Source organism: Octodon degus, unplaced genomic scaffold (assembly GCF_000260255.1).
Source record: "Octodon degus isolate 3935 unplaced genomic scaffold, OctDeg1.0 scaffold00040, whole genome shotgun sequence".
Classification (NCBI taxonomy): domain Eukaryota; kingdom Metazoa; phylum Chordata; class Mammalia; order Rodentia; family Octodontidae; genus Octodon; species Octodon degus.
Window position 1 is genome coordinate 4,557,202 of NW_004524616.1, and position 20,424 is coordinate 4,577,625.

Consider the following 20,424-nt stretch of genomic DNA (forward strand, 5'->3'; position numbering starts at 1 on the left):
TAAGTTTTGTGGAAGAGTTGGTCTAGTGTGTAATTACTTTGAGCCATGCAAGACTTTTTCTCTGTTTCTTCCAGGGCCTCTCCCATTTAAAGTGTAAGATAATCTACTTGTTCTTTTCTTCCTCACTCTTCTTCTTTATGGGGATATTTCCCTTAATTCAAGTCATTTGTTTTTAAACCCTGATTTTGTTGTTGTTGTTGTTGTTGTTGTTGTTGTTGTTGATCTTACCACTTCTTGTGTCATTATAAATTTAATGTTTCTCTTTAAATCAATTTACTACTTTTTATGGAACTAAAATATTTTTTAAATGTATGTCAGAAAATAAAAACTAGTAGCACTTGCTATAAATAGAAGGTAACCATAAAATAAAATCAGTGGCAAGGAAATGATTTTTAAGAATAAATCTTAAACGTTGTAGCTAATGTTGACAACATTCTCTTTGGTTAAAAATAGGAAATTAGCAATTGTTGAGACAGTTGTTGAAATGCATTGGCACCAAGTTGCGGGTTCTCCTTGACAGAATCAAGAGGGTTGAAATGAAATGTTACATTTCGCTCTCTCACCAGATGACTCAGTATTAGCAAACATTCCACGGGAATTCATCTTCCCAGAGCCAGTCACTCACTCACAGTCCCCAGTTGGGAAAGCACTGCCGCGCAGCCCCCACTTAGCATGTTTTCAGTTGCAGGATGAGGGCCCCAGGAAGGAACTGAGCAGTCCTGAAGCTCAGCCCTTTCATTCTGCACATCAGGAATCCACAATCTCTAAACTCACGGGGACCGTTAACAGTCCTGGATTCCCAGTCGGCTGGTGGTGTCACCACAGCACCTCGTCATCCCGTGGACATGCTAGACTGACATCATGCTGGGCTGCTGATGGACCTAATCCATCCAGAATCGCCGTGTTCTTTAATTGTGTGAAGTCGAACCTACTTTCACATTTTGAATAAATAAACGACAAAGGAGTGAATACTAAGAAATGATAGTCATCCGAAGAAAACATAGTATTGGCTAGGATAACCCAAATGAAAGAAGTTTTCTGAGTAATATCCAATTTAAAATTCTAGCTACAACCATAAATGGAAAGTAAGTAAGTATTCTGTCCAGCAGCCTGAAGTGCTGTGTATGTTGGATCTACGCTCAGACATTGATCGCAAAGAGAGAAAATAAAAAGAAAGTAGAGACACAGCCACTGAATGGCATTGCTAATGTCCCCTGAAGGACTATGTTCTCATACCCCCTTCCCCTCCTCACCAAGCCGAGGGTGCAACTTCTCACCTCTTCTCTCCTGTCCTATCTCTTCCCCAGCATAGACGGACATCTGAAACTTCCATCTCACCTCCTGGGTCCAGCATCGGTTCACCCAACCGAGTCATCTGCGTAAGTATCATCTCTCAGAGGCTCAAGGGCCTCTCTTACACCAGCCTGGCCTCTGAAGCGCTTCTAGGGATGTATCTGTGGCCTAGGGATGTATCTAGGGATGGAGCTGTCGGGTTCTATCCAGCCAATACTTCATGTGTCCCCTGTCACATGATAGCTCTGTGCCAGGTCCTGGGGTACAGCAAGGCAGACTAAGGATGCGTGCCTTGCTCTAAATCCCTCAGCCTAGGGAACCAAGACTTACAGGGATTGTGTAGAGCTCCATAGAGCATGAGAAGGAAAGCGCAGTGCCAGCAAGAGCCTCTGTTGAGTGTGAAACTGTTGCCTCCTTTCCCATTCCTTCATGGGAACATGAGGCTCGTGGGGTTTGAGGGTATGCTAACCCATTCCTTAACTGTGACCAGAGCAATACAAGAACTGCAGATCAGAGTGGTGTTTGGGATGGCCATTGAGAGGACAGTGTCACAGAGGGAGTAGGGTGTGATGAAGAGGCAGGAGGGAAAAGGAAGCCATGTGCAGGTGGAAACAGGGCCATAAGGAATGCGCAGAAATGACTACAAACTTTCTCATTGTGTACAAGGCCCAGGGATGGAGCAGCCTACTTTCAGGTGACCAAGCTCCCACCTCCAGAGCCATTCAAATACAGACTCAGCGTCTGCCAGTGATGTGGCTGACAGAACAAGAGGTCTGGCATACATGTAATCTACTCATTCTCTCAACAAACATGTGCTGAGTTTCTGCCCTGCACTAAGCACTGTGCTCTGGACTGAGTAAATGGTGGTGAATTACATGGAGCTGATTCCTACCCTACGCCTTTGGGCACGTCATGCCATGAAACAATAAGCCGTAGTTATGACAAGTGCCCAGACAGAAAAGCGCAGGATTCCCTGATGAAACTGTAGCTAAACAGGGGCCTGTGCTCCCAGGACCAGCTGGGAGAAGGCATTCCCGAGGAAGAGGCAGTTAGACTCAGGAGGAGCAAACAGAATTAGGCCAAGGAAGGTGCGAAGGCAGGGAGGCCAGGCAGGACTGAAATGAGCAGCATGTGACATCCTGCAGTATTTCCATCTTCCACAAACCAAAGGAACCAAGAAAACTGTTAGTCTGGAGGAATGGTGGGAAGCAGGGAACCCACAACCCCGGGGCATCCCTGGTACCAGGGCTGAAGCATTACTCCAAATCCACATCCGGTTTCCTCTTTGATCTCCGGATCATGATCATTGATGGGATTATTTCCTTTCCTCCTTTCCTCTGATTAAATGGGAAGAAGAAGATGTAAGAATTATTGACTGCAACTTCAGTGTGAGCCAGTACTACCGTGTGGCTGTCACAGAAGAAAAGCCTTTTTACTTTCCTTTTTTGAGGTGCTGGGGATGGGTAGGACCAGACAGATGCTGAGCAAGTGCTCTACCACAGAGCCACACATCAGCCCCAAACAAGCTACTTTGATTCTAAGCTGTGTGCACTCACAGTTGCTCTCTGGGATAGGACAGAAGATAGTCCTCCTTGCTGTATAAGTGCGACCAAACCACAGAGGATTGGTGGGCTTGGTTTCAGAGCCTGCCCTGTGAGAAAGTTATTGCCAAATGTGAGCATATCTCCTGGGGAGGAGCACCAGGTATGAGAGCTCAGGGTGCCACTGCGCCAGAATGGCATTGATCACCATCCAGTTCCCTGTGCTACTAAGAAGCCTGGTCATGCCTGATGCCATGGTCAGGTGCTGCTGCTGTTCCCCTCTGGGTTTGGAGAAAGCCTGCTGGAGTTCTCTGTGAGGAGCAGCTCACCTCCAGATGGGCGGTGGCAGCTCAGGGCTTGGCCATGGAGATCAGCTGCCCTGCACATCTGTTTCTTCCTCCATTCTCCCTTCTCACCCTCCGTGTGCCTCAGTGCAGCTACTCTGTCACATGCATATCCTGTCAGCCACATTTAAGCCAGGCCATTCCAAATATGGCTTACAAACTGGGAGGTGGGGCCCCCACCTACCCACATTAGGAACATACACCAGGCATAAAGATGGAATATTAGTTTAATTTTTATAGATACTTGAGATTTGGCATTAAAATATAATCAGCGGTGAGCTTGGAGTGGATAGGTTCTTTGCAACCAGTTCTTTCTGAAGTTCAAACTTTGTCCCATCCCCAATGACTTCTAGAATCATCTTCAGGTGGCTCGACCCCCATGTGTTCCCTTCCTTCCTGCCTGCCTTCCTAATTATGTTAAGATGCCACTATTCAACCACTGTGCCTGCAGACCCATGGCTCATTTATAGCACTATGAATAGGGCAGCTATAGGAAGAACTATAAATATAGTATTTCTGAGGTTTGGAGAAAAGTGCTCAGATGACTGTGCATCCAGATGAGTTTGTAAGATGCTGGGAGTTCTCAAGGTTGGGATCTAACACCACAGGACAAAAGGCACCAATGACTTCAGCAAGTGAGCTCCCCAGGAAAGTTCCCCTCACCCACATACACCGAAACTGATAGAGGTGTAAGTGTCTGCAACAAGACAGGCCTGGCAGAAATCATACAGCACACCTCAAATGACAGTTCTGCTTGGGAGGGGTGGCTCATGAAGGGGCACGGGGCCCCCAAGGAAAGGCAAGGTATCCACAGACATCGGCAGTGGGTATTGCTGCCACCCTGGCCATAAAGAGACAAGAGAAAGAGCAGCATTGGCAGGCTGGTGAGACCGGAGCTATGGCGCAGCAGCCACCAGGCGGGAGTTATGACCAAGGCACCACTGGGCAGGAAGGTGGCAAGGGTAGGAAGTATGTTGGCCTCTTTCTCCACTCACCTTCCCGTTGGCCAGACCTGCCTGAGAGCAACAGAGGCTGTGCTGCAACCTAGGGAGCTCAGGACTCACATCAGGGCAAGAAGGAGCAGACAGCGAGGCCAGGGCAGTGGAGAATGAACAGTCTGTGCCAGGAAGGGAGACAGGGGTAGTGCAGTGAAAGGGTCTCAAGAGGTCTCTGAAATAGTGAAGGTCATAAAAGGTACTTGTGAAAATGGTGCTGTCTAATTAGCCAGGCCCTGAGACTCTACTTAGCCTTTGGGCACTGGGAGAGTACTGTAAGGATTCTGTCTCCAGTGGCCTCAGACTTAATCTACCTCACCTCAGGACCTTCCAGACCATAGCGGTTACAGAAAAGACCCATCCTGGTTGCCACAGCAGGAACCAGGTCACAGAGGGGACAGCTGGAGGAGGACAGAGGTGTAGAAAGGACAAGGCCTCAGGAGCCAGGGGAGGTGGGCTGCCACGTGAAGGGGAAGCTATTTCCTAATCCACACCCTGCTACAGAACTGGGCTCAGGCGAAGTCAAGCAGAAGTCTGAGGTTTTGTTCAGTTCCCTATAGGGGGCAACTTTCCAAATCTGGCCTCCAGACAGGATGACAGTGAAACTGACATTTTAGGAAGCCAGGAGGGGTGGGGACTCCCAGTAAGGCTACCTGGGTTCAGATCCTGGATGTTGCTGCTTATTGGCTGTGTGATTTCTCTGTGCCTCTGTTTCCTTATTCAAAATGAAGATAATATAACTCAAATATTAGAGTTGTGAACTGTGCAGATGAACTGAGCTAATCCATGTAAGGGACTTGTGACAGGGCATGGCTCACGATACATGCTTGCCCAATGTTAGTGTACGTTTTCCCACATGATGACTTCGTCTTCACCATCTTCTTCATGGGGATATCCTCACTGCGTGGGGTTGAAGACAGTCAGCATGCAGATTGTTTACTTCAGACTGCATTCAAAGATACCAGGTAATGATGCAAGCTCTGAAATACTTTAACCCTCTGTTTCCTCACCTGGGACAATAGGAATGATGTGAACACTTCCCGGACGTGCTGTGACATTTAGAGGAGATAATTCTGGGCTCAATAACTATTAGAATGGATGGCCTCTAAGATCGTTCTTATTCCAATAATCTGTAACTCTTCACTTCAATCCTAGTATTTTGTGTTGAGCAGAAACCAGCTAAGTTCATTCCTCCTCTACCTTGTCTTTGTTTCCCTTTCCTCTTTCCCCTCTTATCCTTCTACTTCTTTCCTATCCACTTCCCTCTTCCCCAGGCCAAAGTGGATAATGAGATCCTTAATTACAAAGACCTGGCGGCTCTTCCCAAGGTTAAGTCCATCTACGAGGTACAACGCCCTGACCTCATTTCCTACGAGCCTCATTCCCGATACACGTCCGACGAGATGCTGGAGAGATGTGGCTATGGAGAGGTACTGCGTCTTGCCCCGCTCTGTGGGGCATGGAAGGAGACCCCATGGGGTCTCAACTCCCTGCATCATCACTGGCTTGGCCTCCATGGTGTTGGTCGTCAGACTCTTGTACACTAGAATTTAAGCCAACATTTAAAAACCAAGAGGTTTCATTGAAAAACCTGGCTTTCTGGCTTTGTAACAAAAAAAAAAAAAAAATTGGTCATTAGACTTATTTTCTACTATCTGGAGATAGGTAGCAGCACTCCCTATAAACAGGACTCCCCAGCCCACATACTCCTGTTAAACCCAATAGCGTGGAAGCTAAAGGTCTGGAAGCATTTACCATGTGAGCTCTTATTTTTCTCATTACAAAGGAATTTTACTTCTACTCAGCCATGGCTCTCACCCCCAGCCAGGCTCAGTGCCCACTGAAGCTCATAATCACTGGGTGAGCATGTTCTCTCAGTTTTGTACCTGACCATAAGCCCCTGCGGTCTAAGCAAGAGATTCATTTAAAGGTTCATCAAATGGCTTTAGAAGTCAGTGCATCGTTGCTAGAAAGTTCTCTAGAGAAGGTGTGGTGGCCATCACATTGAGAGATCCTGGCTCTCTATATCCCAGGAGATTTCCAGCCACATCCTAAGACCCCTGAGTTGCAATAATTGGAGAAGGAACTCTGGCCCTGTAGGCAGGATTTTAGGCTTCTGTCCCAGAGCCACCACTGACTAGCTGTGTCCTCAGACACCTCATCTGTCTCTGAATGGATTGGTTCTCCATTTGGTTAGATTTTTTTTTTCTTTTTTTTGTGGAACCAGGGATTGAACTCAGGCCCTTGTGCTTGCTAGGGAAGCACTTATTCTACTGAGCCATCTCCCCGGCCCCTCCATTTGGTTAGATAGCCTCATGCTGAGGTTCTCTAAGCTGTGATCCCTGCCACGGACCAGGACAAAAGGGACCAAGTGTCTGTAGAAGCCTGTTCTCTGAAGTTTGAAATGGCCAGCCAGGGTCTGTGGGCCACAGCCAGCCCCCAGATGTTTTGATTCACTCACAGTGTCTTTCAGAAATGTGAATTAGTTGTTATCATATAAATCTTGGGAAATTTCACTTGAGAATTTGCATTTCTGACTTGCCTGGGAAATTAAGAAGCTGGTCAGTGCTAGGCACTTGGCATGACCTTCTAAGGCCCAGTGGCAGCCGCCCTGTCTAGTTGGGTCACACAACCTCCAGTTTGCATGCCACCCACCAGCTCCACTCCCTTGTCGATGGCAACAGCTTGGCCCTTGGTGCTTTTCTCTGGGCACTGCTCATGGCCACAGAAGGATAGTGAACAGGAAAGAGATAGGAGGACTGCAGAAGTAGCTCAGAACTTCTGGTAGAAAAACCTGAGTCCAAGCCAATATCAACCGTCTCTTCCCTGAGAAGCCCCTGCGGCCCTAGCCCCCATGTGGCCCAGGCCCTAATATGTCCCTGGGCCTTGGTTTTTCCAGGTATACAAAGGGAACACAGTATTAAAGTACTCTGCTTCTTATCCACAGTTCTGACATTCTGGAGTGCTGAGGGAGGCATTATCTGGATAGGGATACCATGGGGCAGCTGCAGGCCCTCTGTGCAAAACCATCTAACCTTATCCTGTCCCTTCCTCTTATCTTCCTCTCTCCCTGTGCTCACTCCATGGTTGACTCCAAACTCTTCACTTCTAAGTCGCTGGGAACATTATCTCCCTACTCACAGGTAATTCAGCTGGTATATACAAAGCTTAGGGAGACCTTTGAGTCCTTGTGTCCCTCTATGCTCACCAAGAAAGGTCCTGATCTCACCCCTCCCTAACATCCCCAGAGGCTTGATCCCTGGCTTGAAGTGCTGGCCCCAGCTAGGGCAACAACCTCATGGGTGGCAATGGTTGCCAGAGTACCTAAGGTGCCATTCTACCAGAGATGGGCTTCCTCGAGTTCCTGTGATCCCTGGTCAGGACTCCAGGGACTGACCCATGGGTTCCATCCACGGACTTCAAGTGATACGTGACAGTCCTAAAATCTCTCTGCCACCCTCTCAGGCTATGTGTGTAACTCAGAAAAGGGACCTCTGTATTCATGCCCCAGCCTCTAGAATCCCCCGTTCCATGCTGTGTCCCCACTGCCTGCAGCCATGGCACAGTCAGCTCACACACACCCCTCCTCCTGCAGGACATCTATGAGAACCTGGACCTCCGACAGAGACGGGCTTCCAGCCCGGGATACATTGACTCTCCCACCTACCGGCAGGGCATGTCTCCCACCTTTTCCCGCTCACCTCACCACTACTACCGCTCAGGTAAGGAAGGCAAAGCCCCCATGGGAGCCTCAGGGACATTGCAGCAACTTGGTGTCCCTGGGGTGCAGAGATAGCACAGGCCCCCCCAGGATCTCCATGACAGGATGGCCTTCTGAAGACCTGTGACCCTTCGCCTGTCTGTCTGGGCCTGACTGGATCTCTGAGATGTTCCTAGAAGGGGCAAAAAGACAAGAGGGATGTGGGTGCTGCCAGGAGAAGGATGAGGCAGGCAGCCTGACATCCCTGGCTGGAAGAAGACTCTGTCTTCATGCTTGGGCCTGCCTCATCCACACAGGACAGCCAGGCTAAGTGCCTGGCTAAATGGCCTTCACCCAAAGGTCCACCCCTTCCCAGACAGTCCAATCAACCTGGGATGGGTCAAATCAGGTCCTGGAGGGAGAAAGGGGCAGTTATGGGCAGAGCCCATCCAGGAGCTGGGGAGCGAAGCAGACGCGGAAGGCGCCTGACTGAAGCCCAGCACAGTTGACTCTTATGACCCATTAGCTCTGATGTGAGGTCAAGCAAGGAGACAGGTGAAGCCTGTCCTGCAGATGCAGCGCATGCAAGCACATGCTTCTTCACTAGAGCTGAGCACGCTGGGATGCCTAGCCCCCATCCTTGCTGTCATCACCTCACCGCTCCCTTAACTGCCACTGCATTAATGCTTGTTTTCTCTGTGCCTCTGTTCTCTCTGGGGACCAATACCTCGGTGCTCCAGGGCCCGAGAGTGGCCGGAGCTCTCCATACCATAGCCAGTTAGATGTGAGGTCCTCCACTCCGACCTCTTACCAGGCTCCCAAGCACTTTCACATCCCAGGTAGGCGCTGCAGCCTGGCTTCCCAGCATGGTGCATGCTCCGGGGGGTGCTGGGCACCTGACCTCCCAGGCGGTGCTACACAGGCACTGGGGAGGAGCTGGTTCTTGGGGCCCTCCTAACCATCATGACTCCAGCCACCCCAAATCCCAACATGCCCACAGGCTTTAGTCTCCCTGATTGAACCAACCTTGATCAGAACCTCAAGGAAGCCACACACAGACAGACAGTGTGAAATCCCCAAGCGTGGAAGACCAGCAATGAACCAGTGGTAAAGGCTGCTAGCATCAGAGCTTTGGGGACTGACTCCCAATCCGGCTCCCCCTCAGCCTCTGCCATCCTGCAAGTAGGCCCTGAGATTGCAACAGGGTTCACTGCAGCCTGGATCCTGCCTTGATGGAATATATATTCTAATATATAAAATAACCTCCCCCAAAAATGGAAGGACAATCTCAGAAGATGATAAATGCTATACACATACTTTTAAAAAGCCAGGGCATCATGAGGGTGACTGAGGCAGGGCTAGGCAAAGTGGTCAGAAAGGGCTGCTTAGAGGAGACAATGTTCAAGCTGAAGGAAGAGAAGGAATCCGTGCATGAGGTACCAGGGAAAAGCAGCCCAGGCAGGGCAACAGCCTGTGCAAAGCCGGCGTGACTGGAGGACATGATGCGGATGGGAAGGAGCCGGGGGCTGGCTGGCTTGCATGTGTGGCCTCACAGGACAAGGTCTCAGCCCGAGTTACAGCAGAGCCAGCCACACCCTACCTCCCAGCTCTGGGCTCGGCTTCTCACTCCCCACTCACTCTCCCCATAAGAGCTCTGCCAGCTGTTTCATCTCTACTTTTCTCAGCTGCCCCAGAGGGGTCCCATCCTGTGTGGTTCTTGCACAGAGGGGGGAGACAATGTGAAATGTGGCTACAGCATTCTGGGGACTCTCACATGGAAGAAGGCATGGCCACCGGGAGGAATAGTGGATACCTTCCTGCATGGGACCTGCTGAGCATGCTCCCTGCCTGCCCTGCATGCCCACCATTTAGCCCCACGTCTCTTCTTTGGCACCATTTGTACCCATCCACTCCTCCCCCCATTTACCTGGAACCTGCTGGGATGAGATTGGAGGTTCAAATCTGGAGAAAGATGGTGGCCCTTTGGGTAAAGTTGCTGACACTCTCTCTTTTCAGAGACCAACTGACCAAGTACCGTCTCCTTCTCTCCTGTCTTTCTCTCTCCTCCCCACTGTCCCTTCCTCATCTGTCTGGCAGCTGGAGAAAGTAACATCTACCGGAAACCCCCGATCTACAAACGGCATGGTACGGTCAGAGGCAGACAGGGCTTGGCCAGAAAAGGAAAGGGGGACATTAACTGGCTGCAGCTGACTCTGCAAGGCCACACCAAGCAGCCCAATGCAAAGCCACAACTTGGTCCTACTGTCTGGTGTCCTACAACTCACAAGCAGAGTAATTCTTATAAAACACACATAGCCTGGGAGAATGATACGTCCAAGACAATGATACCCAAAAATATTTATTATAATTATATGGGGTGTATATGCATGCCTAGATCCCATCCTAAACTGACTGAATTGGAATGTATTTTTGACAGTTTTCATCCATGATTCTGATACCCAGCCCAGCCTGGGAACTACTGGGCTAAGGTATTTGCAGTCACAGTCTCTTGAGAGACCATCTGCTCCTTAGAGACTTATTAAAAAGAAATATTCCTTACCCTCTTCCAAGTCCCAGATGCTGTTAATTAGAGTCACTCAGAGTCTGGCCCAGGATCTGTACGAACTGGTTTTGTCCATAATCCCCGCCTACAGGCAGTATTAGAAACACAAACCCCTTCATCACTACTGGGACCTCCTGCTCACTTTTGCAAAAGCCTTTCCTGTGCTTCAGTTGAATAAGCACAGGCCTCCCTTGGCAGATGCAGGGGAACAGCTGCCATCCTGAGCACCCTCACTTACTCACTGGCCTAGTTGGATAAGAGGCAACCAAAGACTTGGATAAGCTTGGAGGTGGACCAAGCAGTCCTGTGCCAGCTGATGTGTGGGGCAGCGCAAGTGTAAATAATGGTTCTGGTGCTCAAGTCCCTGAAATTTGCAGAGACATCCTTGGTCTCCAGGGGAGCCAATCAGGGACTGAGTGAACCCCTGAGTCTGGGAGCATGTGCATGAGTACGCACTGCTGTGGAAGATGTGCTGCATGCCCCCACGGAGCCAGGGGAAGGCACCAACCCTGACCACATTTGGTTTGGTTTCGCATCCTGAAATGCCCCCATGCTCCAAGCTTTTCAAGGCTTCATGGAGTCTCGCACTGGGCCCTGAAGGACAGCACCATAGCAGACTCAGGGCTCCATGGTGGAGGTGGCTGCATGGATCAGAGGGCAAAGGGCAGCTGACAGGAGGGGCTGTGCAAGAGCCAATCAAAGGAGGGCTCACACACACTGGCCACAAGTGCTGCTAGGGAAGGGTACGAAGGCCCTGCTGGCTGAAGGCATTAAGCTCTTCTGCTCCAGCTCCATGGAATATGGAGCTCATCCCTAACATTTCTCAGTAGTTCCCTTCCAGATTATTGCAGTGTCATACTACTTTTTGTTCTCTTGCTGTCTCTCTCTGTCTCTGTGTGTGTATGTGTGTCTGTCTCTGTCTCTGTCCCTGTCTGCCTCTCTCTGTCTCTGTCTCTCTGTCTCTGTCTCTGTCTCTCTGAGGCAGAGATGGGCAGGGGTGTTCCTAGTGAGTTAAGTGGCAGACCTGGAAACAGAGCACAACTTTGCTGACTTGCTGTCCCACACTCCCTCTTTGGGGCCACTTAGCCCCCAGTGAAGTGGTGACATTTCTGGGCATAAGGAGAAGGCAGACTTACCTTACATGGACCCAGGCCTTGCCCAGCAGCTCCCTGCTAGATGTGGTTCAAATTCATAATAAGGCAGGCTTCTAATGTACCAGGAAGGGGGCTGAGGAGATAGATCGGTGATCTAAACACCTGCCTGGCAAGGACCCAGGTTCAATCCCCAGTACTGACTGCATGCCACACTAACCCTGGAACCCCAGGTGCACCATGCCAGCCACCAACACCTGGTGTGATGGCACACACCTGTAATCCCAGCGCTGGGGAGGCTGAAACAAGAGGATCACTATGAGTCCGAGCTGCATACCTAGACCCTGTACTACATAAATAAAAGATTTAATTTAAAAAATTAAAAGGGGGCTGGTGAGATGGCTCAGTGGTCTAAAGCACCTACTTAGAACAAGCTAAGCCAAGCAAAGCACAGGGACCGCGGTTCAATCCCCCAGCACCACATGCCAGCCAGCCCCGCCCCCTGGTGGGCTGAGCTAGCCACACACTAAATAAATAAATAAATAAATAAAAATTAAAAGGCCAGGAAGGAATGGACTGAGGTCACCTGGAACTGCTGCTTTTCTATTATGGATACAGCTTCAGTGTTCACTAAGGAACAGACAGAGGAGGAGTAGGTGGAATGTGTTGAAAGGACCCTTAGCTCGGGTTTGAGCCAGTTCTGAGGCAAACTTTGGGTGTGGTCTCGAACAAACCCCTTCCCCTGTCTGGCCTTCAGATCCCTGATATAAAATAAGAGATTGGCCCAGGGTTTTTCCAGCACCAATGTTCCATGTCCCAGACCTTCCTCCCAAGATCCCTGACCCTGAAGTGACTGGTCACCCTTGAACTGAGCCTGGCAGGGACAAGGGTGTGCTTTCCAACCAGGCATACTGCTCTCCTGAAGCGCTCTCCTTGGGTTCTTTGCAGGTGATTTGTCAACAGCAACCAAGAGCAAAACAAGTGAAGACATCAGCCAGGCCTCCAAGTACAGTCCAGCCTACTCGCCAGACCCCTACTATGCTGCGGAGTCTGAGTACTGGACCTATCATGGGTCTCCCAAAGGTAGCATCCCCATAGGTCCCTGGGGCCGGGGCCCTGGTTCCTGTGCCAGGAACTAGGGAGGCCAGGACAGTCACCCATTCCTTCATACAATCATTCTGAACAAGAATTCTTCATTAAAAGGCGATACTGGGGCCAGGGAGATGACTCAGTAGAATAAGCGCTTGCCTGGCAAGCACAAGGGCCTGAGTTCAATCCCCGGTTCCACAAAAAAAAAAAAAAAAAAAAAAAAAAAAAAAAAAAAAGGCTATACTGAGGATTTTTATTCACTCAACAGTGGGTATTAAGGGCCAGCCATGGGCTCTAGGGTTACACTGGGTAGTAAATTAGACCAGGTTCCTGCCCTTGTGAAGCAGACATAGGTCCCAGCTGAAAAGGGAAAATAATACCCAAGGGGCGGAAGAGTTGATGTCTGGGGAATGCAGTCCATCCAGAAGATAGCAAACGCTTCTCAGATGCAGTGACTCAGTTGCCATAGGAAGGGCTCAAGGAGGTCAGTGGGGGTGGTGCATAGAGACATTCCCTCAAATACATCAGCAAAGACCCAGGCTGGGAAGGCAGGTTCACTGGAGAAAAGGAACAGCTCTCTGCTTAAGCTTGAGCCTGGAGAGGGACAGGAACAAGTGGAGGGATGATCGAGGTGAAGTAAAGATTTTGATTATCATCCTACACAGTGGAGAACTATTGGAAGTAGTGACATGATTACAATTATGCTTTTGAGAGGCCACTTTGGCTATAGGGTGAAAAATGATGTGAGGAATGGAAAAAGAGAAAATGTGGGAGATGGAAGACTCTGATAAGTAGGCACCCTCATCCTTGGGACCAGCCCACCCAGTCAGACAGCCAAGCTAATCTTTCATGTTTGGCTGGGGATGAGGGTGGGGGCCTTCAAGATCCAATTTCATTCAACACTTAGCTTTACTAATTGAATGTCTAGTCTAAGCAAAGCTTCATGGACATTCAGCATCCATGATGACCCCTTCATCATCCTCAGACAATTCTCCACTTAGAAAAGGAAATAATGCAGAGAAAGAACTTTAACCCAATGTGAGCAGGGACCAGCACTCATGGGAGGTAAATGTTCAGAGAGATCAAACATAGAACTACTTCCAGAATGCATCTTGGATGAGATTATTAGGAGGAAGGAAAGGAGGGATGGAGAGGGAAGAGAAAGAGGAAAGGAGAGGGAAGGGGAGGAGAGAGGGAGGGGAGGAGGGAGGGGCACGGGGAGGGGAGAGGAGAGAGGAGTGGAAGGGGTGGGAGGGGAGGAAAGGAAAGGAAAGAGAAAGGGAAAGGAAAGAAGGTCGGCCCAGTGGCTTCACCCAGGGCAGCATGAGTGGGGAGAACATGCTGGAGCTTATCCCACGGTCCTTTGGCAGTGCCCCGAGCCAGAAGGTTCTCATCGGGAGGAGAGGAAGACGACTTTGACCGCAGCATGCACAAGGTGAGCAGACCACATCACTCAGTCTGGAGCTTAGAGGTGTTTTTTCATTTACAAGTCTCAAAAAACAAATTCAAATTTACTTAATAAAGAAAAGAACAGCATAACTTTGTAGAACTGAAAATTTAAATGGTAAGATTAGCATCAGATATTGCTAGATCTAGCTGCTCCCCCCAAAACATGTCCCAGGGTGTTACATGTAGTAAGTACCTTCCCTTGTGGGGCTTACCTCTGCTGGCTTCATATTCAGACAGGTACTTATCATGTAGTAGGCAGTGGCTGCCCCCTCCCCATTGCCCCTGAGAATGTAATTTGGTCCTGCCATTGTGGAAACAGTTCCTCAAAGAGTTAAACATAGAATTACCATGAGACCTTGCAATTCCATGTCTAGGGATATACCCAAAAGAATTAAAAGCCTGGACTCAAACATATTCATAGCAGCTCTAGCTATGACAGTCAAAAGGTAATAACAACCCCGTCTTAGTTATTTTTCTCATTGTTGGGGCAAAATACCTAATACCCAAAGTTAAAGGAGGACAAGTTTACTTAGCTCATGATTTGTAGCGGTTTCCGCCCATAAGTGGCTGGCTCCAAGGCGGGTGGCACGGCAGATAGGCACTGCAGAGGAAGAAATAGTTCATGGTGGGCAGAAGGCAGCAAGGCAATACGAGCTGCCCACTGCTCTTTCTATCTCTTATAGCTCGTCCAGGCTACTTAGGCAGGTAGCACTCACACCCTTAATTGTAGTGCCCTTGGGCCTAGCATTGCACATGAATCAATCCTAGCATCACACCCTCTAAATGCAGCCACCTCTGAAAAAGTCCCTCCTATGACTGCATGAGGCTTTCGGGGATGTCTAGACATAAGCCATAACAAACCCAAATGTCCATCAGCTCACAAACATGGCATATTTGTGCAATAGAACATTACTCAGCCAAAAAAAAAAAAAAAAAGGAGAAGTAGTGATGCATGTCTCAATGTGTATGAATCCCGAATGCAATCCTAGTGGAAAAAAAAAAAAAACACAAAATTCCATATATCATATGTTCCCACTTATATTTATATAAAATATCCAAATAGGCAAATCTATGGAGACATAACAGAAGCTGATGTGTAAGAGGGTCTGGGGAAGGAGGGGGATGGAGAGTGATTGTTTAATAGCTGCAGAGCCTTCCCTGGGGGAATAAGGATGCTATGGAAAGACTGAGGTGGCACTGGCATAGCCTTGTGAATTTACTGAGTGCCCCTGAATCGCTCACAGCCAGCTCTCCGTATCTGCAGATTCCACTTTATGGATTTACCAGCTGCAGATAGGAAATAGTTTTTAAAAATTGTCTGTAGTGACCAGGCACAGACTATTTCTCATTACTCCCTAAGTAGTACCACATAAAAACTATTACGTAGCATTTCCGCTGTATTGTTTGAGTCACCGAGAGATGATTTACAGCATACGGGAGGATGCGCATAGGGGAGTTATGGATACTACTCCATTTTATGTAAGAGATATGAGGCTCTACAGAGCTTGGTATCCAAGAGTGAGGGAATACACAGTCAATCCCCTATCAATTCTGTGACAGGATTGTACTGATTTTACATTATATGATTTTCACCTCAGTTTTTTTAAGTCTGCTTGTCATTAAACCAATCACTGTGGCCACGGTAATGTGATTCTGTCACTGTCCAGTCCCGCTTCCTCGTGCCACCTCCAGAGCCTCACAGACCTTAGGACCTTTGCAGAAGGAAGATGCAGGCCCTCAGGAAAGCAGAAGTACCACAAGGAGGCGGGGTCTGAGGCAAACAGGACAGAGGCTGCCTAGAAAGCATCCATCGCTCAGCCTCTCCCTAGCCTGTCCCATCTGAGGTCATTCACTTCCTATTAACTTCATCTCGCTCCTTTCTACCTGCAGCTTCAGAGTGGAATTGGCCGGTTGATTCTGAAGGAGGAGATGAAAGCCCGGTCAAGCTCCTACGTGGATCCCTGGACCCCTCCCCGGAGCTCCACCAGTAGCCGCGAGGCACTGCACACAGCAGGCTATGATATGTCCCTCAATGGCTGTAAGCGCCGTTTCACGTGCCAACAACTTTAGCTGCACACTTTGAGCCAGGCATTTGGGAGGCACAGCCTACACATCCTCTACTTCTTCCCCAAAGCCCCAGGCAGTGGATCCCTGAATAGATCAGGTTTCCAGCTGCTGAGCCACCACTCACAGGAGTTTAATTTAGCTCATGCTTCGGAGAATTCAGTCTATGCAGTGGTGGCAAAGCTACAGCACATGTGTTGCAGCCAGATGTTTGTTATCACTGAAAGCTCTAAAAGGTTCCTCATAACTGGTCTATGGTCTGCGATTAGAAGATCATGGTAGAGCAAAGATGCCTCCTTCATGGAAGCTGGGAAACAGAGCAGGGGAACAGCACCGCCAGGAAGTGATCTGGGAACGACATATAGCACCCATATACAGTGCCACCAGGAGCCACCCAGACATACCAGAAGAAATATCTCAATTCAGAGCATGAATACCAAAGCCAGTCAAGTTGACTGATCTTCTGTCCTAACCACCACAATCCCTCACTTACTACAGATGGGGAACAAACTAAGATCAGAAGCCTCTGGGAACTTGCCCGGCATCACTGGGCCTATAAATGGTGGCCTTCCTCCTTCCCAAAAGTCTTGTTAGAGCACAGAACGCCCCAGAAATGCAATCCCATAGTGTAAAAAAGGGACCAGGAGAGGCATGCCACAGAGGCTAACCGAGGCCCACACACCACCCTCCGCCACTGGCACTCTTTGGGAGCCTCTCTTGGGTCTGGAATACGAGCTTGGTAAGGGGCTGGATGAGACAAGTGAGACCATACTCCACCCTGAACTCTTCTCTGGGCCTCCCTAAACTGTGCCTTCCAGTCAGGCTCGGTGTAAAACAAAAGCAAATCTTATACTGCATACTTTTCTGCCTCCTCCATTTTTTAAAATTTCTGTGGGGCTCAGTTCTGCCAGGAAATCTCATCTCACATCAGTGCTTTCTTTTCTTTTCTTTTCTTTTCTTTTCTTTTCTTTTCTTTTCTTTTCTTTTCTTTTCTTTCTTTCTTTTTTTTTTTGGTAACTTATAGAAGGGTCTACAGGGTATCCAGGGTCTCACTACTAGATCAGACTCATAGTGATCCATCTGTTTACAGCCTCCCAAGAGCTGGGATTACAGTTGCGCGCCACCACTCCCAGTCTCAATTGCCATCTCAACGTGCCCCAGGGGCAGGGCCAGCACAGAAGGCCTGGAGATCAAACCCCCGGACCCTGTGCCTGCTTGCAGGTGCTTTAATCCACTGAGCTATTTGGCTGGCCCTTTTATTTTTCTTTTTGAGACCAAGTTTTGCTGTGCAGTTCAGGCTGGCCTTGAACTCATTTTGTAGCCCAGACTCACCTCAAGCTCACAGAGATCCTCTTGCCGCAGCCTCCCAAGTGCTGGGATTACCGGTGTGTGCCACCATGCCCATCCTACATACATGTTTGATGGATGGTAAAGCTGTCATTTATTGCATTCTTTGGTGCCAGTAATTATCATGCCTGATCCTCACGGATCCTGACTATGTAGGGAGATTATTATCACACACTTTACAGACAAGAGAACTGAAATTAATCACTTCCGGAGTTGGGGAAGCTACTAAGTGACTGAGCCAGGATCAGACCCAAGTTACAGTGACCTAAGACTGTGAGCTTTTCCCTCCTCACTTAGTCTCACCCTTGATCCCGATGAGACTGAAGACATGGACATAGTATGATGAGCGTTATATGTCACGCAGTGTGCTACCATCTTGTACTTTGTCATATGTTCTTCACAAAAGACCTCTAAAGGAAACACTACCAACCCCATTTTACAGATGAGAAAGCAGAAGCCCAATTAAGTAACTTGTCTGCAGTTAGGCCTCTACTAATGACGAAGGTGGGGTGACTGATGGCCTGTTTCCCTGTCTGACCCTGGGGACAGTTTCTCCAGCCCCTGGTTGCACGGGTGCAGTGCACCAAGACTGCTCAAAAGTCACTTCTGCTCAGCTGCACTTGCCCAACAAATATCCCAGAGACCTGCTCTGCGCCAGGTGCTTGGATGGAAATGGGGTGCAAGAGGGAGGATGAAATGCAGCTGTGACAACTGGAAACTGCCTGGCACTGAAACGGGCCACTCTGCCCCTCAGCCAGGCAGGCCAGGTCTTTCCCTATATCTTTCTGTCCCGTGACCACTGATGTTTGGCTCTGCTCTCTTGCAGCCCCTCGTTCGCACTACCTGGCTGACAGCGGTACGTCCTGCCTGCCCCGCCTTCCACCTGTCTCACCCTGGGAGGGCGGAGTCGAGTCAGCCCCAGCTCCCTGAATCTCTGATGGCTGTGCATGTAGCTGTCTCAGCACAGTCCTGCCCTCAGATAGTCCACCCCGCTGGAGTTGTCAGATTGTGGCCTCCCCTCCTAGAGCCAGGGAGGCCATGTCCAATAGCCGCTGAAGAGAAGGAACAAGCACGTGCCTCTTCCACCCACCTGGGAGCCCCGAGTCTGGTTCTGAGCTTGACTCCAATCCCAGAGCCTTTATCGAGAGCCATGCCGTGACCCGCATAGGAAAGATGTGTGTCGGTGAAGGGCAGAAGAGTGTGTGCACCTCTGAGGGCCCTGAATCCTGCCAGTTATGCCCAGATGGTCAAGCGGCAGGTGCAGGGGCATCAGGAAGAACTGGTGGCCTCTGGCTCCGGCCCCTTCTTACTGGGTTGGGAGTTACATCAGCCATTTGTAGACAGGTGACCCCAAGGACAGCACCCCCTAGCTTGGGGCTCCTACTAACAGTCTGACTTCTGCTTTTCAGATCCCCTCATCTCCAAATCTGCCTCCCTGCCTGCCTACAGAAGAAATGGGCTGCACAGGGTAAGAGAAGCCATGGGGGGGACACTGCCCCAAAGGGCTAGTGGGTCCAGCATCAGCTCACTGCTCTGATGAAAATGAAGGAAAGTCCCCAGGGTGGCAAGGACTTGTTTCCCTCCCTTATGTGACCAACATGAAGAGGGCCAAGGGCTGGGCTAGGGAAAACTAGTACTTACTGGGAAAGAGCTCTGTGTCAGATACTGAGCTTTACAAGCATTGACTTGTGTGCCCCTCACAACCCAGAGGAGGTGGTTGGCATTAGCAACCCTACTGTGTAGACAGGAGAATGGGGCATGGAGAGACGAGAGAGCATGTTCATGCTGCCACACCCAGTACACAGTGGGGCCAGGATTCACACCAAGGCCAACTGACCTTACGGCCATCCCTGGCAGCCAAGCACCAATGGCCTCTAGCATGGCATATAGCCTGCTGCGCCCTTGGGTAGCCTATGACATAAAGCCTTTGTGGAAGCAGTGAGCTGGCTTACAGGCTGAAAAGGAATGAAAACATGTCTTGCTAGCAGTAGGAGAGAGGCCATAGGAGTGGACAGTGAGAGGGCATAGGCCAGAAACATTGAAGTAGGTGTTAACTGATTGGCCACCTACTAAGTGCCGGGCATGGCTGCAGGTGCTGGAAGCCTGCTGTGAACGAAGTTGGTGCTAGTGGGAGATGGACAGGAAGCAAGGAAATGTGTGATATAAAGTCAGGTCATCAGAAGCACTAGGATGGAAAACAAAGCAAGGGCCAGAAAAAGGTGGCCAGAGAGGGGTGGATTTTTTAAAAGTTCTAAAAATGAAAAGAGACCCTTACCACTTGAAGAACAGCAAGAGCCATCTGGATGCAGGGAATGGAAACATTTATGTCCCCAGGCAGAGAGGGTGCAACAAGCCTGAGGCACATACCAGAGGCAAGAGGAAGAGATTGAAGCCAGCGGGAAAGTCCTTAGGGCCTTGCACTGTGTTTGAGGACTTCAGAGAGTTTTCGGTAAATGAGCTGTGTGATCCAGTTTTAATGGACTCCCTCCAGCAGGTGTGTGGAATAGATACTGCAGCCAGGAAGAAATGGAAGCTATAGATTCACTAGGAGACTATCTTAGGGCGAACCGTGAGGTCCCCTGCTGTGGAACAGTGGCTGGTGTTAGCGACCCCTGCATGCTGAGGGTGCTGTCGCTGCACTCAGAAGCCAGCATTCCTTCACTAGACAGGTGTTTATTGAGAGCTTCTTCTGTATGTCAGGTACTACTGTGGGGACTTAAAGTACATCAGTGACCGAAATCAGCGAAGTTCATTGCCCCGCTGAGCTCACCTTTTTGTAGGAGGAAACAGTATGTAATAAATAAGGGGAACATCCAATGCTAGAAGGTAGTGCTGTGCGGAAAAAATAAAACAAGACTTGCAGGTAAAGGAGGACTGAGTTTGTGGAGAAGGCAATGTGCTGTCCCCAGAGAGCCCATAAAACAAGGCGCTGGCAGTAGACTCCAGCA

At 49.5% G+C, this 20,424-nt stretch overlaps 1 protein-coding gene across 5 annotated transcripts in view; it reads left to right on the forward strand.

Moving 5' to 3' along the window:
- The window catches only part of Ablim3 (actin binding LIM protein family member 3), a 113,330-nt gene that overhangs the window by 86,514 nt on the left and 6,392 nt on the right, over positions 1–20,424 (forward strand). Inside the window, exons 9-18 of one of the 5 annotated variants that reach the window (XM_004631279.2) lie at positions 1,308–1,379; positions 5,448–5,603; positions 7,287–7,316; positions 7,769–7,895; positions 9,971–10,018; positions 12,476–12,610; positions 13,987–14,051; positions 15,956–16,103; positions 18,303–18,332; positions 18,886–18,944. In XM_004631279.2, coding sequence (XP_004631336.1) covers positions 1,308–1,379; positions 5,448–5,603; positions 7,287–7,316; positions 7,769–7,895; positions 9,971–10,018; positions 12,476–12,610; positions 13,987–14,051; positions 15,956–16,103; positions 18,303–18,332; positions 18,886–18,944 — 870 coding nt within the window. The remainder of the gene's footprint in view (positions 1–1,307; positions 1,380–5,447; positions 5,604–7,286; positions 7,317–7,768; positions 7,896–9,970; positions 10,019–12,475; positions 12,611–13,986; positions 14,052–15,955; positions 16,104–18,302; positions 18,333–18,885; positions 18,945–20,424) is intronic. The other 4 variants (XM_023715275.1, XM_023715274.1, XM_023715277.1 and 1 more) reach the window with 4 other exon arrangements.